The 26,212-nt window shown below is 43.7% G+C and overlaps 1 protein-coding gene across 1 annotated transcript; it reads right to left on the bottom strand.

The window, feature by feature from the left end:
• Nucleotides 1–1,073: 1,073 nt before the first annotated feature.
• Nucleotides 1,074–26,212, bottom strand: LOC106611459 (glycogen phosphorylase, liver form). The gene is made up of 20 exons (XM_014211673.2): nucleotides 25,860–26,212; nucleotides 24,145–24,246; nucleotides 23,236–23,314; nucleotides 21,812–21,915; nucleotides 17,640–17,771; nucleotides 15,660–15,771; nucleotides 13,933–14,015; nucleotides 12,314–12,451; nucleotides 12,136–12,228; nucleotides 11,286–11,432; nucleotides 10,077–10,240; nucleotides 9,513–9,627; nucleotides 9,292–9,393; nucleotides 7,795–7,942; nucleotides 7,487–7,545; nucleotides 6,801–6,942; nucleotides 4,171–4,378; nucleotides 3,727–3,861; nucleotides 2,704–2,770; nucleotides 1,074–1,721 (listed from the first exon to the last, which is right to left on the bottom strand). Exons 1-20 carry the CDS (start codon nucleotides 26,100–26,102, stop codon nucleotides 1,533–1,535), a joined length of 2,562 nt encoding a protein of 853 aa, XP_014067148.1. The 5' UTR covers nucleotides 26,103–26,212; the 3' UTR covers nucleotides 1,074–1,532.

The raw sequence follows: 26,212 nt of genomic DNA, 5'->3' as shown, positions 1-26,212 counted from the left end.
TGGGTTGAGGTTGGGTGATTGTGGAGATCAGGTCGTCTGATGCAGCACTACATCACTCTCCTTGGTAAAATAGTCCTTACACAGCCTGGAGGTGTGGTGGCTAATTTCTGCATTACCAAATGAGGAGAGTTACAGACTTCACACACCAGTCAGAGTTATACTTAGAACTACATCTTTAATAATTAAGATGCTTCTGCAAAAGCACTTCACATTCAATGATGCGCTCTCTCTAATGAACCATTGAAAAGTGACTACACAAAAGTACAAAGATCTTTTATAGCCAAGATACACCCCTCTCAACGTACATGACGAACCACAGATCTTAGGAACAGTTCAAAGGTTAAGTTTTGTATGAAAGATATCTATAAAAACATAGCAGACAGCAACTGCTGTGTCAACAGTTTTCATTGTATAGACCAGTGTCTGGCCCTCCTACCCCAAACTGGAACCGTGTCTTCCTGGTACGGGATAGAACAGAACCATTAGCTCATCCAATGGCAAATCAATTGACGACTCTAGATACTCCCATCTCAAGTAAACCCCCTCTTGACTCCACTCCTGGACAAGCTCACTGAGGGGAGTTAGCCTCTAGGTCATACACTATCCCAGGATAAGTGCAACATCAGAGAGGACATACAATGGTTCCAGACACTGCCATACACCTTCCCCCAATGCCAAAGGAGGGAGTGACTTGAGCACAGACATTGTGGAGACAAGTAATTGGTTCCCCATTAATCACGCCATCCCTTCACATGGTTTAACAGATACTTGTCATATGTGAATGTATCTCACATAAGCATATTATGCAAATAAAACATCTTAATTATCTATGTTACCCAACTAATTCTGACTCATCCGCCACAGAGGTGTAATGGGTTATTGTCCTGTTGAAAAATAAATGACAGTCCCACTAAGCCCAAACCAGATGGGATGGCGCATCACTGTCCTCACTGGAACTTTCATGGCGGTGTGTCCATGTTCTGAGTCAGACTTTGTATTGCACTAGTCTTTCTCGTAACTGTGTTCATAATATTACTATTAAAGTAGAAAAATAAACATTAAAAGACATCAGATCAGAGACGATTAGATTTATTTTTAAGTAACAATACAGATTATTAGAAAATTAAGGGTCATAATAAACTTTTTTTTTTATAAATTCACTTTCAAGTACAGTATGAGCCAGTTGGCAACTGAAAGACAGGGTAAGACTCTGGTAGCAACAGTATAGCACCTAGAAGATGGGGGTCAGAAAAATAGAACACTTTGTTGATGCTGAAAGTATATAACAGACTGTTATTAAGTAGTCAACTGCTTTACGTAAAGAACTCCGTTTATTGAGTTACATATTTTTAGATTTTTCCTTTAAATAACGGCAGGCAATCTGGGGTGAAGTTTCCCCCTAGGTACAGATCAAGGATCAGCTTTCCCATCTCCCAATCCTGACCTTAACCATTAGTGGGGGGGACAATGCTAAACTGACAAGAACAGCATCTAGGGGCAACTTCACCCTGGCCGCACCACACCAGGCAGCCTCACTTCTCCCTCAGCGCCCTGGCCGTCTCGTCGAGAGCCTCCCGTGGCTCATTGGGGGGTGGGATCTTCAGATCTGTAGGCTCCACCCCCCACACCTCCGTGGCGTAGTCGGTGATGGTGCGGTCGCTAGAGAACTTCCCGGACGCAGCAATGTTCTTGATCACCATCTGGGTCCACTCCCTCGGGTTCTAAAAATAAAATAAAAAAACATTATATAATGCCACTACTTTTACATTTTGGTCATTCAGCGGAAGCTGTTATCCAGAGCAACTGAACATCAGCGTATTCAGCTAAGGTACCCAAGACAACTACATAGTCATTATTTTGTCCAAAACGACTTGCAGTAGTGAGTGCATACATGTTTATGGTAGCATGCGATCCCTGTGGGAATTGAACCCACAAGGGTGGTACTGCTAACACCACTGTCTTACCTACTGTGCCACAAAGGACCACCTTAGAATGGTAATTGTGCCCAGACATACCTTTTCAGCAGTATTATCCGTATCATGCTCTACTGTAATCTTTTCTGCAGTATGAGCCGTATCAGGCTCTACTGTAATCTTATCTGCAGTATGATCCATATAAGGCTCTACTGTAATCTTTTCTATAGTATGATCCGTATCAGGCGCTACTGTAGTCTTTTCAGCAGGATGATCTGTATCAGGCTCTGCTGTAATCAGGCTTCAGCAGCATACCACCCTGCATCCCACTGCTGGCTTGCCTCTGAAGCTAAGCAGGTCAGGTACTGGTCGGTCCCCTGGATGGGAGACCAGATGCTGCTGGAGGGCCAGTAGGAGGCACTCTTTCCTCTGGTCTAATAAAAATGCCCCAGGACAGTGATTGGGGACATTGCCCTGTGTAGGGTGCTGTCTTTCAGATTGGACATTAAACGAGTGTCCTGACTCTGTGGTCACTAAAGATCCCATGGTACTTATTGTAAGGTTGTTAACCCCGGTATCCTGGCTAAATTCCCAATCTGTTCCCTCATGACATCTAATCATCCCCAGCTTCTAACTGGCTCATTCATCTCCATTGTAACTATTCCCCAGCTCTTTGCTGTAAATGAGAATGTGTTCTCAGTCAACTTACCTGGGAAAATAAAACATTTTATGCAGTATGATCCTATCCACGCTATTAGCAAGAGGTACATGGGGGAATAATGATGATTACCTGATACAGTTCGCTGACTTTCTCCTGGCTCTTTATGTAGTCCTCATAGTCTGCAAACACCTTGAAGCTGAAGACAGAGACAGTCAATGCCAAGACTCAGGAAGGACAGGAGGGACCACAGCAGCCAACAGTACTGTAGCCATAGAAATACAATTACCGTAAATTCCGGACTATAAGCCGCAACTTTTTTCCCAGGCTTTGAACCTCGCGGCTTAAACAATGACGCGGCTAATATATGGATTTTTCCCGCTTTCAATCTGTGACGTGCTCAGTTTTTTGGCGGCATGAAGCTTTCATTAGACCAATGAAATTGCCGAAAGGGTTAAGGTCAAACAACTTTTTTGTTTACTGTTTAGATGAAATCGAGCGCGCTCAAACTTCCCATCATTCTGATTACGGTAGTCATTTTGTCACCCTCATGGCAAAGACACGGAGAAATGCATATGATGCAGCTTTCAAGTTGAAGGTGATTGATCTGGCTGTTGGAAAAGGAAATAGAGCTGCTGCACGGGAGCTTGGTCTTAATGAGTCCATGATAAGACGTTGGAAACAGCAGCGTGAGGAATTGACTCAGTACAAAAAGACAACTAAAGCTTACTGCTAATTTTGTATTTTTTGTTACAAGCCGTGTTTCGTTAAAGCCTGTGTAAAGTTCATTTGTTTTAATGTACCGGTAGGCACCTGCGGCTTATAGACATGTGCGGCTTATTTATGTTCAAAATATATATATTTTTGAAAATTCAGTGGGTGCGGCTTATATTCAGGTGCGCTTAATAGCACGGAAATTACGGTACTGGAATGAACATTCCCATTCAAATCAATGTTCTGTGATGGGTGTTGCAGTCAATGTTCCAGTCAAATTGACTGGAGAGGCGTTCCTTGACCCTTCTGGTAATTTTGTTGCTGCATCCCAAATGGCATCCTATTCCTTTTATAGTTCACTACTTTTGACCAGGGCCTGGCCAAAAAGTAGTGCACTATATAGGGAATAGGGTGCCATTTGGGGTTGAAGCCACTACCTACCGGTCATGGTTGAAGAGCATGTTGGTGACGTCTTTGAAGAGCTCTGGTTGTTTGGGGCTGAAGAATCCACTGTTGATCTGATCAATGGCTTGCTTCAGTTCTGGAATATTCTCATAATATGTCATGGCATCGTAGCTAAGAGGAGAGAACAGAGTAGCAACATTTCTCACAACAAGACATCATAGTCACATCTCTAAATTACAACTTCCCTTTCAACCAAAACTGGTAAACAATGTGTTCATGTATTACTTACTCAGTAAATCATACATGAGTCAAGTTTCTTATTGAGTTTAGCATCACCCAACTTTATGGCATGGTCGAGGTAACGTGGTCGAGGTAACGTGGCCGAGGTAAAGTTGCATAAAGTAGGACCCTTAGATTAGTATTAGATATATTTGGGAAAACAAACCCTACCCTCTATGTGTGTGTGTGTGTGTGTGTTACCCCTCTACGTCCATCTGTGCCACGTCCTCCACCCTCATGCCGAAGATGAACATGTTCTCCTCTCCAGCCTCCTCTGCCATCTCTACGTTGGCTCCGTCCATGGTGCCGATGGTGAGTGCTCCGTTCAACATGAACTTCATGTTGCCAGTGCCTGACGCCTCCGTGCCAGCTGTGGAGATCTGCTCAGACAGGTCCGTGGCTGGGATTACTGTAGGGGGAAAGAGATTACTATTAGGGGGGGACAGAGACTACTATAGGGGGACAGAGACTACTTTAGGGGGACAGAGACTACTATAGGGGGACAGAGACTACTATAGGGGGACAGAGACTACTATACTGGGACAGAGACTACTATAGGGGGACAGAGACTACTATAGGGGGACAGAGACTACTATAGGGGGACAGAGACTACTATAGGGGGACAGAGATACAGAAAAACTGATCCATATCTAATACAGGAGACAGTTTATAGTGCACTACTTCTGACCAGGGACCCATTTACATTTACATTGATCATGTTAGTCATTTAGCAGACGCTCTTATCCAGAGAGACTTACAGTAGTGAGTCATTTAGCAGACGCTCTTATCCAGAGAGACTTACAGTAGAGAGTCATTTAGCAGACGCTCTTATCCAGCGAGACTTACAGTAGTGAGTCATTTAGCAGACGCTCTTATCCAGCGAGACTTACAGTAGAGAGTCATTTAGCAGACTCTCTTATCCAGAGAGACTTACAGTAGTGAGTCATTTAGCAGACGCTCTTATCCAGCGAGACTTACAGTAGAGAGTCATTTAGCAGACTCTCTTATCCAGAGAGACTTACAGTACTGAGTCATTTAGCAGACGCTCTTATCCAGAGAGACTTACAGTACTGAGTCATTTAGCAGACGCTCTTATCCAGAGAGACTTACAGTAGTGAGTCATTTAGCAGACGCTCTTACCCAGAGAGACTTACAGTAGAGAGTCATTTAGCAGACTCTCTTATCCAGAGAGACTTACAGTAGTGAGTCATTTAGCAGATGCTCTTACCCAGAGAGACTTACAGTAGAGAGTCATTTAGCAGACTCTCTTATCCAGAGAGACTTACAGTAGAGAGTCATTTAGCAGAAGCTCTTATCCAGAGAGACTTACAGTAGTGAGTCATTTAGCAGACTCTCTTATCCAGAGAGACTTACAGTAGAGAGTCATTTAGCAGACGCTCTTATCCAGAGAGACTTACAGTAGTGAGTCATTTAGCAGACTCTCTTATCCAGAGAGACTTACAGGAACAATTAGGGTTAAGTTCATTGCTCAAGGGCACAGACATTGTTTTACCTAGCCGGTTTGGGGATTCAAACCAGCAACCTTTCGGTTGTTGGCCCAATGCTCTTATCCGCTAGGCTACCTGGCGCATTTGGGGCGCACATTTAGAGCTACCTGTATCTAATAGAGTAACTAACAAAATAAAGGAAACACTTGAGTAAATGAGGGACACAAAGTATATTGGAAGCAGGTTCTGAGTTAATTAAGCAATTACCTTCCCATCATGCTTAGGGTTAGATATAAATTGCTGGGCAGGCCATTATTTTTGCTACGCCCCCACAGGATGACAATTCCCTCATCCACAGGGCACGAGTGGTCACAATGGTTTCATGAGCATGAAAACGATGTAAACCATATGCCATGGCCGTCTCAGTTACCAGATCTCAACCCAATTGAACACTTCCGGGAGATTCTGGAGCGGCGCCTGAGACAGCGTTTTCCACCACCACCAATTTCTCGTGGAAGAATGGTGTCGCATCCCTCCGATAGATTCTACAAACGTCTGGAACTCTACGCCAAGGTACACTGAAGCTGTTCTGATTCATGGTGACCCAAAAACCTTTTTAAGATGCTTTATGTTGACGGTTTCCTTCCTATTTTTGGCAGTTACCTGTACATCACTAATACTCCCACAAGGATAATAGTGATAATACTTCCCTTCAGGGGAAAAGTATGTTGGCAGCATCATGTTATGGGTATGCTAGTCACTGGCAGGGACTGGGGAGTTTGTCAAGATCAAAATAAATATGAACAAAAAAAAAAAAGAGCAAAGCCCATAACTTTCACTAGTGACTGTAGACATATACACAGTACCCGTCTCAGCCAGAGAGACCCTGTAGTTCTCTAGATAGATACAGTACCCGTCTCAGCCAGAGAGACACTGTAGTTCTCTAGATAGATACAGTACCCGTCTCAGCCAGAGAGACACTGTAGTTCTCTAGATAGATACAGTACCCGTCTCAGCCAGGGAGACACTGTAGTTCTCTAGATAGATACAGTACCCGTCTCAGCCAGGGAGACCCTGTAGTTCTCTAGATAGATACAGTACCCGTCTCAGCCAGGGAGACCCTGTAGTTCTATAGATAGATACAGTACCCGTCTCAGCCAGAGAGACCCTGTAGTTCTCTAGATAGATACAGTACCCGTCTCAGCCAGAGAGACCCTGTAGTTCTCTAGATAGATACAGTACCCGTCTCAGCCAGAGAGACCCTGTAGTTCTCTAGATAGATACAGTACCCGTCTCAGCCAGAGAGACCCTGTAGTTCTCTAGATAGATACAGTACCCGTCTCAGCCAGAGAGACCCTGTAGTTCTCTAGATAGATACAGTACCTTTCTCAGCCAGAGAGACCCTGTAGTTCTCCAGGTAGATGACCTTTAGCTTGCTGCCCACCACAGGGTCTTTGTTGACCACCTCTCCCACAGCCGTGATCAGCTTGATGATCATCTTGGCCATGTGGTACCCTGGCGCAGCCTGTAGAGGGAGACACAGAATCTTTCTCAATTGAGCTTTCCTCCATTCCTGGGGCTGCATCCAAAATGGTACCATTTTTCCCTAGATTTAGTGCACTACTTTTAACCAGGGCGCCTAGGGGTCATATTGCCTTTGAACGGGGTATGGTAGTAGGTGCCAGGCGCACTGGTTTGTGTCAAGAACTGCAACGCTGCTGGGTTTGTCACACTACTTTTTACCAGGGCCCCTAGGGGTCATGATAGTGCACTACTTTTTACCAGGGGCCCCTAGGGTGTCAATTAATTTCACTAGGGTGTCCTCTCTCCTCACTTCCTTCTCAAAATACATCTGAGGAGAAGCGCCACAGTTCCTCCCATCGAGCCTTTTCCTCCAATGGGGAGAGGCTGTGAGGAATAAATTAAAGGCACATGGAGAATCTCAATTGTATTTCTTTGATTCCTCGTGTCCGCTTTCCTCCTTCTCAAAACCCATTGGATGAGAAAGTCAGGAGGTCTTTCTCTCTTTCTGATATTGAGATAAAGAGTTGAGCGAGTTCAGTACGTACCTTGCCACCAATGATCACAGTCCGGGGAACAAAAGGTGCTTTTGGGTTCTTCCTGATGCCTTCAACAAACAAAACAACAAAATATTTGATCAGATTTTAAACAAAAAGGTGTTACTTATTATAAACGCCTAAATTAAGCCTTCATAACCCTTTATAAAAAGGCCTACGTAGAAGCTTCATAGATCATTTATAACCAAGGGTCATCATAAGGCAGGGAGGCGAGGATCCCAAATGGCACCCTATTCCTCATTTGACAAAACTAGTGCACTATACACACACACACACACACACACACACACACAACGTACGGTTGTACATGGTGACGATGTGAAGGCAGTTGAGGAGCTGGCGCTTGTACTCATGAATCCTCTTGACGTGAACATCAAACATGGAGGATGGGTTGATTTCCACCATGTACTCTTTCTCCAGGTACCGGGAAAACTTCTCCTTGTTATCCTGGGCACAGAAAGACATGACTTTATACACATGGCATTCTATTCCCAAGTAGTGAATGTACTCCCTCTGACCAGGGCCCATAGGGCTTGTCACAAGCAGTCAATGGGGTAAAGTACGTAAGTAAAAATACTTTAAAGTACTACTTAAGTAGTTTTTTGGGGCATCTGTACGTTACTATTTATATTTTTCACTACACTCCTAAAGAAAATATGGTACTTTTTACTCCATTCATTTTCCCTGACACCCAAAAGTACTCGTTACATTTTGAATGTTCAGCAGTACAGGAAAATGGTCCAATTTAGTCACTTATCAAGAGAACATCCCTGGTCCTCCCTACTGCCTCTGATCTGGAGGACTCACTAAACAGAGAACATCCCTGGTCATCTCTACTGCCTCTGATCTGGAGGACTCACTAAACAGAGAACATCCCTGGTCATCCCTACTGCCTCTGATCTGGAGGACTCACTAAACACAAAAGCTTTGTTTGTAAATTATGTCTGAGTGTTGGGAGTGTGCCCCTGGCTATCCATAAAGAAAAAAATTGTGCAGTCTTGTTTGCTTAATATAAAAAATGTGAAATGATTTATACTTAAGTATATTTAAAAGCAAATACTTTTTTACTTTTACTCAAGTAGTATTTTACTGTGTGACTTTCACTTTTACTTGAGTCATTTTCTAGTTATCTTTACTTTTACTCAAGTATGACATGGTACTTTTACCACCACTGGAAGTAGTACACTTTAGGGTTCCATTTGGGGCGTAACCCTGTTGAACCAATGGGATCAGTTTGATAGGATGATCTTATGAAATAGTAGCAACCGCAACATGCCCCAACGTGTACCAAGGAACAAAACCAATTATATAAGGTCAACTTCCTGTCTGCTCTGCATTTGCATGGAATTATATACGGTCAACTTCCTGTCTGCTCTGCGTTTTGCATGGAATTATTAACGATCAACTTCCGGTCTGCTCTGCGTTTGCATGGAATTATATACGGTCAACTTCCTGTCTGCTCTGCGTTTTGCATGGAATTATTAACGATCAACTTCCGGTCTGCTCTGCGTTTGCATGGAATTATATACGGTCAACTTCCTGTCTGCTCTGCGTTTGCATGGAATTAGGAGTTCCACACTGATGTGTATTCAGTGTATTTATTCAGTTAGTTGGATTGTTTGCCTGGCTGGAACATTGTTTTTATCCATATGGGGGGTAATTTTCTGCCAATATTACTATTGGGAAATGGCATGGTTCTTCAGAACAGTAGATATACAGAGTAGAACTCACAAATATGATCCATTATAGGTCATGTGTGTTGACTGTTGTTAATGAATGGGAGACGTAAGCTTCACCTGCTTGACTTTACAGACATCTCTAATGAAGGCATCATCGTCTACCAGCTCATTGAGCTTATGTAACTGGCTGAGGTCCTTCACATATTCCTCCCCAATGGCCTAGAAACATGTAGACAAAGTACATGAAGGTGACATAGCAAATTAGGGAATAAAAATTGCATTCAAAAGATATGAATATCAAAAGAGAGAAAACGGCCAATCACAGATGCCAATCAAACCTCAGCAATGAGCTCAGCCAATCCCGGGTTACAGAGGAGGAGCCAGCGTCTAGGCGTGATGCCATTGGTCTTGTTCTGGAACTTCTCCGGTTCTAATTCGCTGAAGTCTCGGAACCTTTCAGAACAAAAAAGGAAATATATTTTAGAATCTAGAAGGACGTTTTTAGAAGACGGTAGAATCGTGTTCAATAAGGCTCACCGTAGCAAAACAGTTGTTCAGAAGGTTACATTAAAAAATATATATTTTTTTAATTTAAACTAGGCAAGTCAGTTAAGAACAAATTTTTATTTACAATGACGGCCTAGGAACAGTGGGTTAACTGCCTTGTTCAGGGGCAGAACGACTGATTTGTACCTTGTCAGCTCAGGGATTCAATCTAGCAACCTTTCAGTTACTGGCCCAACACTCTAACCACTAGGTTACCTGCCGCCCCTGGTTTCAGACAGTTGGAGTTTCTCTTACATAGTATTCCTACTGAACACAACCTAGAGAAGTTCCATCGTACACATCTGAGAGAATGCTGCTACTATCAGGGAGAATACAGTAGAGATGAACCATCTTACACATCAGTCTTGATGATGTTGGAGTGTATCTCAGCGACTCCGTTGACGACGTGAGATCCCACGATGCACAGGTGAGCCATGTTGACCCTCTTGCCCCCGTCCTCCTCGATCAGAGACATCCTACGTATCCGGTCCATGTCCTCTGGGAAGAGAGCTGAAATCTCCTGGAGCAACACCAGAAAGATACGGTCAGCTGGTCCCAATCTGCTCCATATCCCTCCGAAATCACATGAAGCTGCCAATCTGAACAGTCTGGTTATTGACACAGTACAAGCAGCATGTCTATGGATGAATTAGGGCCAAGAGGAGTAGGGAGTTGATGGTGACCGGATGAGTGTCCATGCATCTTGTAAGGGGGAATACACTTCAAGTCCTTCAGTATCAATGTATTCATATGCTTAGCAGAGAGCACAACCCAGTCTATAGTGGTACATCCAGTCAGAATACCACCCACTGAACCCAGTCTATAGTGGTACATCCAGTCAGAATACCACCCACTGAACCCAGTCTATAGTGGTACATCCAGTCAGAATCCCACCCACTGAACCCAGTCTATAGTGGTACATCCAGTCAGAATACCACCCACTGAACCCAGTCTATAGTGGTACATCCAGTCAGAATACCACCCACTGAACCCAGCCTATAGTGGTACATCCAGTCAGAATACCACCCACTGAACCCAGTCTATAGTGGTACATCAGTCAGAATACCACCCACTGAACCCAGTCTATAGTGGTACATCAGTCAGAATACCACCCACTGAACCCAGTCTATAGTGGTACATCAGTCAGAATACCACCCACTGAACCCAGTCTATAGTGGTACATCCAGTCAGAATCCCACCCACTGAACCCAGCCTATAGTGGTACATCCAGTCAGAATACCACCCACTGAACCCAGTCTATAGTGGTACATCAGTCAGAATACCACCCACTGAACCCAGCCTATAGTGGTACATCAGTCAGAATACCACCCACTGAACCCAGCCTATAGTGGTACATCAGTCAGAATACCACCCACTGAACCCAGCCTATAGTGGTACATCAGTCAGAATACCACCCACTGAACCCAGCCTATAGTGGTACATCAGTCAGAATACCACCCACTGAACCCAGCCTATAGTGGTACATCAGAATACCACCCACTGAACCCAGTCTATAGTGGTACATCAGAATACCACCCACTGAACCCAGCCTATACGGTACGTACGTCCAGATGTCCCTGGTTGATCCTGTAGATGATCTGGAGGTGTCTGGGCAGCAGGGTCTCCAGCAGTCCAATGGGCCAGCGCTCCAGAGCCTCAGGAAGCACCGTGTGGTTGGTGTACGCAAAGGTCCGCTTGGTGATGGCCCACGCCTGATAGGAAAGAGCAATGGTTCTAATAGCACAGTACACACTGAATGACGTAGCCTGGTCACTAGCCACTTTAACAATGTTTACATACTGCTTTACTCATCTCATATGTCTATACTGTATTTTATTCCACTATATTTTAGTCAACACCACTAAGACATTGCTCATCCAAATATTTATACATTTCTTAATTCCATTACTTAACTTTTAGATGAGCGTATTGTTAGGTACTACTGCACTGTTGGAGCTAGGAACACAAGCATTTCTCTACACCCGCAATAACATCTGCTAAATTTGTGTATGTGACCAATAACATTTGATGGCTTCAGATCTGTTTTGTACTCTATAGCCAACTTCTGTGGTTGTTCACTACCAGGCTACGACAGACGAGGCTCTTGTACACTACCAGGCTACGACAGACGAGGCTCTTGTACACTACCAGGCTACGACAGACGAGGCTCTTGTACACTACCAGGCTACGACAGACGAGGCTCTTGTACACTACCAGGCTACGACAGACGAGGCTCTTGTACACTACCAGGCTACGACAGACGAGGCTCTTGTTCTATGACATAAAGGTGCTTTAGGGTTCAAGGTGCTGTGCAGCATGGCTTTTCACTCATCTACCCAAAATACCAAACACACACACACAGACTTATTATATGAGTTGGACAAAGTTAGTGGTTTTATTTTCATACATACGCACCGTGTCCCAGTCGAGTTTCTCGATGTCCACAAAGACCCTCATGAGCTCTGGGATGGCCATGGCAGGATGAGTGTCATTCAGCTGGATGGCCACCTGTCAACACAAAATAAAATAACCAACTGTATTTTTTGTTGTTGTTAGGATTCAGTGGAGTCATGATAATCAGTAAGTAACCTACTTTCTCTGGGAAGCTGTCGAAGGAGACCGGGCCGGTGGAGCCCTTCTTGGAGTTCTTGAAGCGTCGCATGATGTCCTGGAGGGTTGCAGCCACCACAAAGTACTCCTGCTTCAGCCGCAGCTCCTTCCCTTCAAAGAACTACAACAGTGCAGGAATCAAGGTGAGTGTGCCAAAAATGGCACCCTATACGTTATAGTGCACTACTGTTGACCAGGGCCCACAGGGTAGTACACTACTTTTGACCAGGGCCCACAGGGTAGTGCACTACTGTTGACCAGGGCCCACAGGGTAGTGCACTACTGTAGACCAGGGCCCACTGGGTAGTACACTACTGTAGACCAGGGCCCACTGGGTAGTACACTACTGTAGACCAGGGCCCATTGGGTAGTACACTACTGTAGACCAGGGCCCATTGGGTAGTACACTACTGTAGACCAGGGCCCACTGGGTAGTACACTACTGTAGACCAGGGCCCACTGGGTAGTACACTACTGTAGACCAGGGCCCACTGGGTAGTACACTACTGTAGACCAGGGCCCACTGGGTAGTACACTACTGTAGACCAGGGCCCACTGGGTAGTACACTACTGTAGACCAGGGCCCACTGGGTAGTACACTACTGTAGACCAGGGCCCACTGGGTAGTACACTACTGTAGACCAGGGCCCACTGGGTAGTGTACTACTGTAGACCAGGGCCCACTGGGTAGTGTACTACTGTAGACCAGGGCCCACTGGGTAGTGTACTACTGTAGACCAGGGCCCACTGGGTAGTGTACTACTGTAGACCAGGGCCCACTGGGTAGTACACTACTGTAGACCAGGGCCCACTGGGTAGTACACTACTGTTGACCAGGGCCCATAGGGTAGTACACTACTTTAGACCAGGGCCCATAGGGTAGTACACTACTGTAGACCAGGGCCCATTGGGTAGTACACTACTGTAGACCAGGGCCCATTGGGTAGTACACTACTGTAGACCAGGGCCCATAGGGTAGTACACTACTGTAGACCAGGGCCCATAGGGTAGTACACTACTGTAGACCAGGGCCCATAGGGTAGTACACTACTGTTGACCAGGGCCCATAGGGTAGTGGACTACATTAGACCAGGGCCCATAGGGTAGTACACTACTGTAGACCAGGGCCCATTGGGTAGTACACTACTGTAGACCAGGGCCCATAGGGTAGTACACTACTGTAGACCAGGGCCCATTGGGTAGTACACTACTGTAGACCAGGGCCCATAGGGTAGTACACTACTGTAGACCAGGGCCCATTGGGTAGTGCACTACTTTAGACCAGGGCCCATTAGGGAAACATCCACAAATAGGATTGGGAGAAAACAAGAGGTGCCAAGTGAGAATTAGAGAACACACACACACACACACACACACACACACACACACACCTAGAGCATGGCTTTTGCAACACCAGGGTTGTGGGTTCAATTCCCATGAGGGGACCAGTGTGTGTGAAGAAAAAAAAAAATCTATGAATATGTATGCACTCAGTACTGTAAGTCGCTCTGGATAAGAGCGTCTGCTAAAGGATGCGAGAGAGAGAGCAGGAGGGAGAGAAAATGGACACCTACGTGGTCAATGTACCAATCTAGAACTTACGTTATCGTTGGGGTAAAGCACACGAGAAATATTCTCTGCCAGATTCCTGTCCAGAACAGCTTGGATGTAATCTCCAACATTGACTGAGGAGACATAGAATGAAACACAGAAGTGATTTACAGGGACCTTAATGGGAGAAGACACAGAAGTGATTTACAGGGACCTTAATGGGAGAAGACACAGAAGTGATTTACAGGGACCTTAATGGGAGAAGACAGATGTGATTTACAGGGACCTTAATAGGAGAAGACTCGTAGATTTCTGTTTCTCAGGAGAAGAAACGGTTTCATATTATTCACTAGACTCACTGGTTCAATGCTGTCATCATTTAGACCTGGATTCTAACTTGAGATCTGTGTGACTTTGTTTCCTCCGTAAAGCGTACATTGCCAAAAACAAGTCACTTAGTTGACAGGTGACTAAAGTGCTTGCATCTCAGGTTAGCCCTGGTCCAGGGCGTTAATACAGCTCGCTAACACAGCCTTCTTCAAGCAAGCCACACCAACACCATGGACCAGAGCTAGCTCTGAGTAGGCAGGGTTAAAAAGGCAAGTCATCTGCCTGGCCACTGTCATGACGTGGCCCTTTCTGGGTATAGAGTGTGGCATCCCCCTCTCTCTCCCTTCTACACCCAGGTTCTGTTATCTCAGGTTGTAAATTCCTGGAGGAGACTCTCCTTCTGGCCATGCAGTATAGAGAGTTTCACAGTAGAACAAAGGAACTTCTTCTACATCACAGAACTTGAGAACTGAACAATATCCATGTTTTGGAGAAGCCAGCTATGACCCGGTCCGTTTTCTTTCATGTTTGTGAAAGACAATACAGCCACATTACCATAACTCTGTTTATACAGGAGCCTTTGTTATGAGGTTTGCGTCTAATTATTGTATAAAACGAATGAGTAAAGATGAAACTATTTGTGAAATTATGTAAATGTGATTTTAAACCGTTAATGTGAGAGAATTGTATTCCCTTTATAAGTTTAACTAAGTCATTGGCCCGCCCCCATGAACACAGACATGATTTGGCTCATGGGACAGCCCTTTTCTACTGTTCCGAATAAAACCCCCACCTGAAGAAATCCTCTTTAGCCCATGCGTACCTTGATCACTGAGAGACCACAAAAACCTCAGTCTAAGCTAAGGTTGTAATGGTTGTTGAATTCCTAACCAAACCACGTGGAGCATTGGCTACACGGGTGGAAATGGTTCAACTCTGAGACTATCAATCCCGACAGAATAAGAGCAAATCTTAGATGCTAATTACTACACACCCACTTCCCATTGTCCACCAAACTGTCATATCGGCTTAGCCCACTAGGGAACCTCCCCTATAATTTCCTTGTAACTATATCTACTGTTTGTTTGTTATGCATTTCTGTGATTATTTAGTTAGTAAATAAATGATTAAGACAATTGATGTATGGACGATTCATAGTAAAGGCTGGGTTCGTGCAGATAACCAACAATTTACGACGTTTGGAATGAGACTAACGTGAGGTAAAGAATAATTCACTAATTAGAAGACTAACTGATCAGATATTAAAATATCTGAAGAGTTATATTAGGAAAAATAACTTTAATCTGAAGATTTTCCTTGGTGCCTCGACTTCCTAGTTAATTACAATTTATATGATTAGTTTAATCACGTAATAATAATTACAGAGAATTGATTTGATAAAATAAGTCTTCAATTGAATGATGCCAAAGACACGACACACCACTTACAGTCCGTCAGGTTGAAGTCATTGGGAGCTCTGGCAGACCACAGCCTCATGGTGTTGACTGTGTTGTTCATATATCCAGGGATGGGTGTATCATAAGGCATAGCAAGGACCACCTATAGAGGCAAGGCAAGGGGGGGGGAAAAGGGATTAAGATTAGGTTGAAGATTAATTTCCTGGTGACATGGGGCAGTATTCGGAAAATCAATGAATAACGTGCCCAAATGAAACTGTCTGCTACTCGGGCCCAGAAGGTAGGATATGCATATTATTAGTAGATTTTGATAGAAAACACTCTGAAGTTTCTAAAACTGTTTGAATGAGGTCTGAGTATAACAGAACTCATATGGCAGGCAAAAACCTGAGAAAAAAAAAACCCAACCAGGAAGTGGTTTGTAGTTTTTCAACTTATTGCCTTTCCAAACTACAGTGTCTGTGGGGTCATTTTGCACTTCCTAAGGCTTCCACTAGATGTCAACAGTCTTTAGAACCTTGTTTCATGCGTCTACTGTTACTGGGCAGAGAATAAGAGCTGTCTCAAGCCTGGGACCAGTGAGTTGTTTACTGCGCAGGCACGCAGGCGCGCCGTTCCTTCTTTTTCCTCTAATGAATACGCTATTGTCCGGTTGGAATATTATCGAAGAGTTATGTTAAAAAGACCCTAAGGATTGATTGTAAACATCGTTTGACATGTTTCTACGAACGGTAATGGAACTATTTGACTTTGTCTCGGGTTTTGCGCTCACGCATTATGCCTTTGGATTAGTGATCTGAACGCGCGAACAAAACGGATGTATTTGGACATAAATATGGAGTTTATCGAACAAAAAACATTTCTTGTGGAAGTGGGAGTCCTGGGAGTGCATTCCGACAAAGATCAGCAAAGGTAAGTGAAGATTTATTTCTGAGTTTAGTTGACTCCAGAACTTTGCGGGTAACTGTATAGCTTGCTTTGATGGCTGAGCTCTGTACTCAGAATATTGAACAATGTGCTTTCGCCGTAAAGCTATTTTGAAATCTGACACAGCGGTTGCATTGAGAAGTGTATCCAATTCTTTCAATAACTGTTGTAAATTTTATCAACGTTTATGATGAGTATTTTTGTAAATTGATGTGATCATTCACCGGAAGTTTTGGAGGCAATACATTTTCTGAACATCACGTGCCAATGTAAAATGGGGTTTATGGATATAAATAATAACTTTATCGAACAAAACATACATGTATTGTGTAACATTGAGTCCTGGGAGTGTCATCTGATGAAGATCATCAAAGGTTAGTGATTAATTTTAGCTGTATTTCTGGTTTTTGTGACTTGCTTGGAAAATGGCTGTGTGGTTTCTTGTTTAGGCGCTGTCCTAACATAATCTAATGTTATGCTTTCACCGTAAAGCATTTTTGAAATCGGACAATGTGGTTGGATTAATGAGAAGTGTATCTTTAAAATGGGATATAATAGTTGTATGTTTGAGAAGTTTCAATTATGAGATTTTTGTTGTTTTGAATTTGTTTTGGATGCTAGCGTCCCACATGTCCCAGAGGGGTTAAGATTAGGTTGAAGATTAAGATTAAAATGTAAGACTTATCATCTTAAAACTTAAAACTTCCTTCCAAATAAGATTAAGGGTCAATTCAAGACGATAAATTAATAAATACCAAGCTCACTAAAATCATAGATATGCAGGTATTGTACTTAGTGAGTCAACCTATGGGAAGAATTGGGAACACTTGAATTTCACATTATAAATATCAGTAACCCTTTTAGCAAGGTTGACTAATGACCAAAACAATCTTTACCACAATGGCCCCTAGTTGCTGTTATACCTGTGTAGTGACCGTGTAATAACACAAGTGACAATGTAAATGCATTAGAAAATGCATCCTAAATACCCATAGATATGAAGGTACTAAGTGGTACAACTTAGCACTATTATCAGCATGTAACAAATTAAAAGGTAGTATTCATTATCATGATTTGAAGTACCTGTGTGTCCACCCATTTGGCCCCTTCCTTAGACTCCTCCACTCTGCCATAGAAGTGCACTGGTAGCATGTACTCAGGGCGGGCCTTCTCCCAAGGGTTACCATGACGCAGCCAATCGTCTGCTTCTTCCACCTAGGAACAAGCCAATCGCATGACAACATACTGTATAAAGGTTTACAGTGAATTTCAAATCGAAGTGCGACTAAGCAAAACTTGAATGGGTCAATACGTCTATGAAACCATAGCCTGGTCTCAGATCAGTTTGTGTTCTTGCCAACTCAAGCCAATGGCACAACACAAACAGAGTGGTACTCAGGCTAATATAGCTGTAGATGGTCCATGTACAGCAGTAGTAGTAGTAGTAGTAGAGTACAGTGTAGTATAGTTACAGTACACATACAGATACAGTACAGCATGGGTACATCACATTATAGGTACAGTACATTATAGGTACAGTACATAATTGGTACAGTACAGGATATAAGCCACCTTCAACGTTGTTTTAGAGAATTTGTCAGTACGTCCAAACTGCCTCACAACCGCAGACCACGTGTAACCCCGCCAGTCCAGGACCTCCACATCTGGCTTCTTCACCTGCGGGATCATCTGAGACCTTCCACCCGGACAGCTGATGAAACTGTAGGTTTGCACAACCAAAGAATTTCTGCCTAAACTGTCAGAAACTGTCTCAGGGAAGCTCATCTGCATGTTCGTCGTCCTCACCAGGGTCTTGACCTGACTGCAGTTCAGCGTTGTAACCGACTTCAGTGGGTAAATGCTCACCTCTGATGGCCACTGGCACGCTGAAGTGTGCTCTTCATGGACGAATCCTGGTTTCAACTGTACCGGGCAGATGGCAGACAGCGTGTATGGTGTCATGAAGTCCTCCATGGTGGCGGTGGGGTTATGGTATGGGCAGGCATAAGCTACGGACAATTGAACACAATTGCATTTTAAATCAACGGCAATTTGAATGCACAGAGATACTGTGACGAGACCCTGAGGCCCATTGTCGTGTCATTCATCCGCCGCCATCACCTCATGTTTCAACATGATAATGCACAACCCCATGTCGCAAGGATCTGTTCACAATTCCTGGAAACTGAAAATGTCCCAGTTCTTCCATGGCCTACATACACACCAGACATGTCACCCAATGAGCATGTTTGGGGTGCTCTGGATTGACGTGTACGACAGCGTGTTCCAGTTCCCACCAATATCAAACAACTTCACACAGCCATTGAAGTGGAGTGGGACAACATTCCACAGGCCACAATCAACAGCCTGATCAACTCGATGTGAAGGAGATGTGTCGTGCTGCATGAGGCAAATGGTGGTCACACCAGATACTGACTAGTTTTCTGATCCACGCCGGTACCTTAAAAAAAAAAAAAAAAAAAAAAGGTATTTGTGACCAAAGATGCAATTCTGTATTCCCAGTCATGTGAAATCCATCGATTAGGACCAAATGAATGCATTTCAATTGACTGATTTCCTTATATGAACTGTAACTCAGTAAAATCTACAAAACTGTTGCATGTATATTTTTGCTCAGTGTAGTTCAACATCTGGTTTTGGTAGATTGTTGAAAGTTTTTCCATCCCAAAACTGACCACTTAAATGACCCGCGTAAGAATTTTTTATACAGAAAAACTAAATGAACGCAGATGACTGTAATTTCATCCATATTAAAGAGAATCTCAAACTATGGCAATAAAGCCATTCATCTACTTCCCCAGTGGGCATGCTAACTGTTCCTCTAGACTTTGTGCTAACGGCAGTCATTGTGCTAAAGCTAGTTAGCATTGTCTAGTGAAACTACTATACAACTTCATTCATACTGAAATAGTATTATGTTGCAGCTAGCATTATTAATAAAATACATTTTTCCACACCAAAAATCCAAATAAATATATAACTATACTGAACAAAAATATAAATTAACACATTTTACTGAGTCACAGTTTGTATAAAGGATATCAGTCAATTGAAATAAATTCATTAGGCCCTAATCTATGGATTACACATGGTGGGGCAGGGACGCAGCCATGGGTGGGCATAGGCCCACCCACTGGGGAGCCAGGCCCAACCAATCAGAATGAGTTTTCCCCCCACAAAAGGGCTTTATTACAGACAGAAATACTTTGTTTCATCAGCTGTCCTGGTGGCTGGTCTCAGACTATCCCGCAGATGAAGATGCCGGATGTGGAGGTCCTGAGCTGGCATGGTTACACGTGGTCTGAGGTTGGACATACTGCCAAATTCTCTAAAACGACATTGGAGGTGGCTTATGGTAGATAAATGAACATTCAATTATCTGTCAACAGCTCTGGTGGACATTCCTACAGTCAGCATGCCAATTGCACACTCCCTCAAAACTTGAGACATCTGTGACATGGTGTTGTGTGACAAAACTGCACATTTTAAAGTGGCCTTTTATTGTCCCCAGCACCAGGTGCACCTGTGTAATGATCATGCTGTTTAATCAGCTTCTTGATATGCCACACCTGTCAGGTGGCTGGACAATCTTGGCAAAGGAGAAATACTCACTAACAAGGATATAAAACACATTTGTGCACAACATTTGAAAGAAATAAGCTTTTTGTGCTTATGGAACATTTATGGGATATTTTATTTCAGCTCACGAACCATGGGACCAACACTTTACATGACTTTGGGCGGCAGGTAGCTTAGTGGTTAGAGCGTTGGACTTGTAACCCGAAAGGTTGCAAGATCGAATCCCCGAGCTGACAAGTTAAAAATCTGTCTTTCTACCCCTGAACAAGGCAGTTAACCCACTGTTCCTAGGCCGTCATTGAAAATAAGAATTTGTCCTTAACTGATTTGCCTAGTTAAATAAAGGTACAAATAAAACGTAATATTTTTATTCAGTATTATTATAATAATAATAATAATTTGCGGACGAGGACACGTTTGCAAACCCCTGCTCTAGATAACTAGACAAATACTACAGCTGAGCTTCTCATTCTAAAACATTTCACCATTCAGTCAGTGTGATCTGACTGAATGATGGTCTATAGGCCCCCCCCATCCTCCAAAATATACATTTCCCCACAGACATGACCTGCTGGTATTATTACACAAATGAAAATCTTTCATGTACGCTTTTAATTTCGAATAAAAATAAACACAATAGGCCATATATAATTGTTTTGAACACATTTGTGTAATATATATATATATTTTTTTAAATCAGTTGGGGGCCCCATGGGCAGCCGAGGTTCATTTCAATTGAAATCCACCCGTCACACTGTTGCAATCCAGGCTGGAGCCATAGAGAGGAAGGACGTGGGTCGCCACACTGTTGCAGACCTGGAATCTTTCAACTACATTTTAGCTTTTGCTCTAATCTGACTGGACTCTTAGGTGCCAAATGGACAGGATTATTCTATTGGTTCCACTGCATCAAGCAAGCCCAGATAAAGTATTAGAAATGATTTTGAATAGTATTTGAACCCAGGTCTGCGGTGTTGGTCAATCATTAAAAACAGAAAGAGGTTGCTGCTGCCCGTCTTCTTCGCTCTCTGTTGAAGTGGTGAAACACAGGCACTGGTCCCAAATAGCATCCTATTCCCTATATAGTACACATCTTTTGAACAGAGCCCTATGGTCCCTGGTCCAAAGTAGTACACTACATAGGGAATAGGGTGCCATTTGGGACCGGTGCCTGTTGCGATAGCCTTCTCAACCTCTGAGCCAACCAATCGACTAACGTGTTGTTACCCTTGTTTGATTCTGAAAACAAACTACAGTACATACACACCGGAGGGGTTTTGCCCTTTTGAATTTGGGCTGTGTGTTTGCAGTGCAATGCACTTTTGAACGCTGAACTAGATTGTACTGATTATTCATTGACTGAAGTGGAGAGAGGCATGCATGAAACCAGTCCTGTACATACTGAATAGGGTTGTAGAAGTTATACTCTACTGCAAAGAATGAAATCCTTGTGGTTTGTCATTGTTAAAATAAGCTATTTTTTGTTTTCTTTTTCCTAATAGGGTAAGACAGTTTAAATAAGCTCATGAGGCATTTATAAATTATGTTCTCCAAGAATCAAATGATATCTCAAAAATTTTGTCAAAAACCTGGATGTATCAATCCCAGATTGCACCTTTAAAATGCAGTAGACTAACGCAGAAAAGTGTTGTTACCTGCCAACCGTTCTTGATCTTCTGATTGAAGATTCCATATTCATAACGGATACCATAACCGTATGCTGCCAGACCCAGGGTGGCCATCGAGTCCAGGAAACATGCTAGATAGGGAATTTAAATGTATTATTAGTCAATGTATCAAAAACACTAACTGATGAAGTATAAAGATACAGTGGATGCAAAGAGAATCTGTATGGTGTAAGGGGGTAAAGTATGGCGTAAAGTATGGCATAAAGTACGGCGTAAGGGGGTAAAGTATGGCATAACGTATGGCGTAAGTGGGTAACGTATGGCATAACGTATGGAGTAAAGTATGGTGTAAAGTATGGCGTAGGGGGGTAAAGTATGGCGTAAAGTATGGCGTAGGGGGGTAAAGTATGGCATGGGGGGTAAAGTATGGAGTAGGGGGTAAAGTATGGGGTAGGGGGTAAAGTATGGGGTAGGGGGGTAAAGTATGGCGCAACGTATGGCGTAGGGGGGTAAAGTATGGCGTAGGGGGGGTAAAGTATGGGGTAAAGTATGGCGTGGGGGGGTAAAGTATGGCGTGGGGGGGTAAAGTATGGCGTAAGCAGGTAAAGTATGGCGCAAGCAGGTAAAGTATGGCGCAACATATGGCGCAACGTAGGGGGGTAAAGTAGGGCGTAGGGGGTAAAGTATGGAGTAGGGGGGTAAAGTATGGCGCGGTGGGGGGGTAAAGTATGGCGCGGTGGGGGGGTAAAGTATGGCGCGGGGGGGGGGGGTAAAGTATGGTAAAAGGGGGTAAAGTATGGTGTAAAGTTCAGGGTAAAGTATGGTGTAGTTGGTAAAGTATGGCATAGTATTTCTTAGTATCTGCTCTGGAATATTCCTATGGAGGTTAGTTCTAGCGACTATAGGAGTTGGCTCTACAAAAACAAACAGATCTGGGACCAGGCTACGGTGAGGTTGTCATTTGCTTTGTTTGTGGCATAAAGATCTGTTCTCATGTCAAAAAAAGGCTGCGTTTACACAGGGAGCCCAATTCTGATCTTTTCCCACAAATTGGTATTTTGACCAAATCAGACCAGCACTTTATTTTTTTTGAGAATTGAGCTGCCTGTGTAAACGCAGCCAAACTATAACAAAAATCAAGAAGTGAAGTGTAATAAAGTGTGTCTGTGGTGCAGCCAACCAAACAGCCTCTTACGGTTGGGTAAACTTCCTGTTTTGGCCAGCCAACAACAGCCTCATAGTGTTAGGTAAGCTTCCTGTTCTGGCTTGCAGACAGGAGAGGCTTGCTGTAGTTTTCCACCCGATGACGACCCACTGTATTCTGTACTACATTAAATAGAACCCCGTAGCCCGGTCCCCAGGTCCATTGGTTCCGTGTTGCCAACTTCTTTGGTCATGAACCACCATAGAAGTTAGCAAGGACACACACGCGCACACGGTCCGTACTGTACCTGCCAGTCTGCCCAAGCCGCCATTCCCCAGCCCTGCATCTTCCTCCATCTCTTCCAGATCTTCCATGTCCAAACCCAGCTACACAACAAACAGACTTCAACAATAACAAACTCAATTCAACTTGTTCAAGCACTACAAAAAAAGGGACAGCCCCATATTAGTGTTTAATAATGTATGAGCTGATGCATCACATTATCATGCCTGACTAAGGCGTGTTAACCACGCTTAACCTGCCTGACTAAGGCGTGTTAACCACGCTTAACCTGCCTGACTAAGGCGTGTTAACCACGCTTAACCTGCCTGACTAAGGCGTGTTAACCACGCTTAACCTGCCTGACTAAGGCGTGTTAACCACGCTTAACCTGCCTGACTAAGGCGTGTTAACCACGCTTAACCTGCCTGACTAAGGCGTGTTAACCACGCTTAACCTGCCTGACTAAGGCGTGTTAACCACGCTTAACCTGCCTGACTAAGGCGTGTTAATTACGCTTAACCTGCCTGACTAAGGCGTGTTAATTACGCTTAACCTGCCTGACTAAGGCGTGTTAATTACGCTTAACCTGCCTGACTAAGGCGTGTTAATTACGCTTAACCTGCCTGACTAAGGCGTGTTAATTACGCTTAACCTGCCTGACTAAGGCGTGTTAATTACGCTTAACCTGCCTGACTAAGGCGTGTTAATTACGCTTAACCTGCCTGACTAAGGCGTGTTAATTACGCTTAACCTGCCTGACTAAGGCGTGTTAATTACGCTTAACCTGCCTGACTAAGGTGTGTTAATTATGCTTTCACAGTTGTTGAGAAATTGTGTCTCTTGTAACAGTATTCGTTAAGTCTCTAGGCTCCAGTGGTTCCTGCCTGTAGACATGCCATTGGTGTGCTCCAGACGTCTGTCAGCTCTGTCTCACCTGGTAGATGGCCTCGTCACAGGCGTTCTGCAGCCCCAGGTTAATCATAGTGTTCTGGAGGGTTCTGCCCATGTAGAACTCCAGGGAGAGGTAGTACACCCGCTGGACAATGGGAACAGGGGTGCATTCATTAGGTGGCAGACCATAATAAAAAATAAAAGTTTTGCAATGCAAAACCCGTTTATTCCAAATAGAAAATGCATGAAAAATAAAACGAGAGGTATGTCAATCCCAGCTTTAGTTCCGTTCTGTTTGCTTCCTAGTGATGAACACATCCCAGGAACATGCAACAAACAGTACTAATACAACACTGGCGCGTATCAAAAAAAGGTTCTCAGAGTCGGAGTGTAAGCCTTCTCATTATGATGGAAAAGTCAGAGAGAGCTGATCCGAGATCAGCTCTCCGACTCTCAGATTCTTCCGGAATACAACCAGGCCATCGAAACTATGATTTCATGAGAGGCCTACAGCTTCATGGTAAGGCTAAATATAGTCTTTATCACAATTTCTCTCTCCTTCCCCTCAAAGTGTACAGTTGTTGAACTACAATAAATTGAAAAAGGACCAGTACGGAAGAAAAAAAAAATTTATGAAATGTATGCATTCGCTACTGTGTGTCGCTCTGGATAAGAGCGTCTGCAAAATGACTAAAATGTAAATGGACTGGTATATGAAATAATGGTGGAAACGCCCACTAACCTATGGTCTCCACCAATCCAACGCTATTAGATTTGTAGAAAGTAGGTTACATTTCAGGAGGAAGGAGATATTATTGGGAAGCATCCAGAGGGTGCAGTGGCGGTTCTAGACCATTTCAACTGGGGGGGCCAAGCTGGGGCCAGTTGTACTGTTAGAGGGGCCAGTTACATTAGACGTTATTGTTGTCATATCGTTTTCTTCACTGCATTGCAGGCATAAGACCATGTTCATAATCATCATCGTTGCCACTGTCTAATAATGGATGTAAAAAACGAACATAGCAAAAATGTGTTATGTAAAAATGATTTCATTCTCCACATTTAGGGGAGCCACAAGGGGGTCCAAAATTGTTGTCACAGGGGCACTGGCCCCCCCAGAACCGCTAGTGGTAAATCGATGATAATGATGAGGAGGAGCAGCAGACAGAAACATTTATTAAAAGGGGGACGGGGCAGTGACTAGTGATGGACATTCCGAGTCTTTTCGGATATCCACAGTATTTGGCTCCGTTCACATAAAAAGATCCGGATAAATTGGGTCCCAAACAGCTCTTCATTCAAAACTCTTCAAAATCGACCTTTAATTTTTTGGGGAAATTGCAAATCTCAAATGTAATCCAAAAAAGTTGGGTACCATGTCAGATCGTGATATGCACGTTCAAATACATATTTACCTAACCCCACATTTCTGGGGGGAGGACGCGGTGCAGAAATGAGCGTGGACCGGATCGACGTGCTCTCTCCACTATTTATTATTTTTTGCAGTGAGGATTCACCATCTTCAGATAATTATTTTTGTAACTTATTAGCAGATAATCGTTGTTTGAAGTTCAAAAAAAGTAGTTTGTAGTCGCAGTATGCAAATCAGGGAATCAAATACGATTCGGTTCTCAAAGCGAACATCCCATCACCAGCTAATACTGGACCAGATAAGGACAGCACAAGACAGACAGGTAGCCAGGATAAATTCTCCAAACAAAAGTACAGCATGATATTTGGAAAAGTCAACAACTTTACCTTGGGATCGGTCTCATAGTAGAACTGCTGGGTTCTGATCCATCTTCCCACCAGGTGATCTCGAACCGTGTGCGCCAGGGCGAAGTAATAATCCCGCTGAGTCGCTACGTTCCGGTCTTTCACCAAAGTAAAATGAAGATGTCGGTTAAAACCTTTCTTCAACTCGGCGACGTTCTCCACCCCGACAATTCCTCTGATACTGATCTGTTTACGCTTCTCCTGGTCAGTGAGAGGAGCCGCCATGCTGCTGAACAAAACGGCTGCTGGCAGTCTTTCAATTTCAACTGAAAAGTGGAGAAATGAGGTTCAGGTAGTTGCTTTTCTGTGGCGTGAGTCTCCTCCTCTTCTATCCT

The sequence above is a fragment of the Salmo salar genome, chromosome ssa09 (assembly GCF_905237065.1).
Source record: "Salmo salar chromosome ssa09, Ssal_v3.1, whole genome shotgun sequence".
NCBI classification, from domain to species: domain Eukaryota; kingdom Metazoa; phylum Chordata; class Actinopteri; order Salmoniformes; family Salmonidae; genus Salmo; species Salmo salar.
Note: the sequence above shows the minus strand (reverse complement) of the source record. Positions and strands in the feature narration are given on the sequence as shown.

Bases quoted from the DNA above. Each gene is read 5' to 3' on its own strand.
- LOC106611459 (XM_014211673.2), bottom strand. From the start codon at position 26,102: ATGGCGGCTCCTCTCACTGACCAGGAGAAGCGTAAACAGATCAGTATC. The intron at 14,016-15,659 runs GTAAGTGGTGTG...ATGTCTCCTCAG, and splicing joins TGACTTCAACCTGACGGACT to TCAATGTTGGAGATTACATC. The intron at 11,433-12,135 runs GTGCGTATGTAT...CTTTCCTATCAG, and splicing joins AGAAACTCGACTGGGACACG to GCGTGGGCCATCACCAAGCG.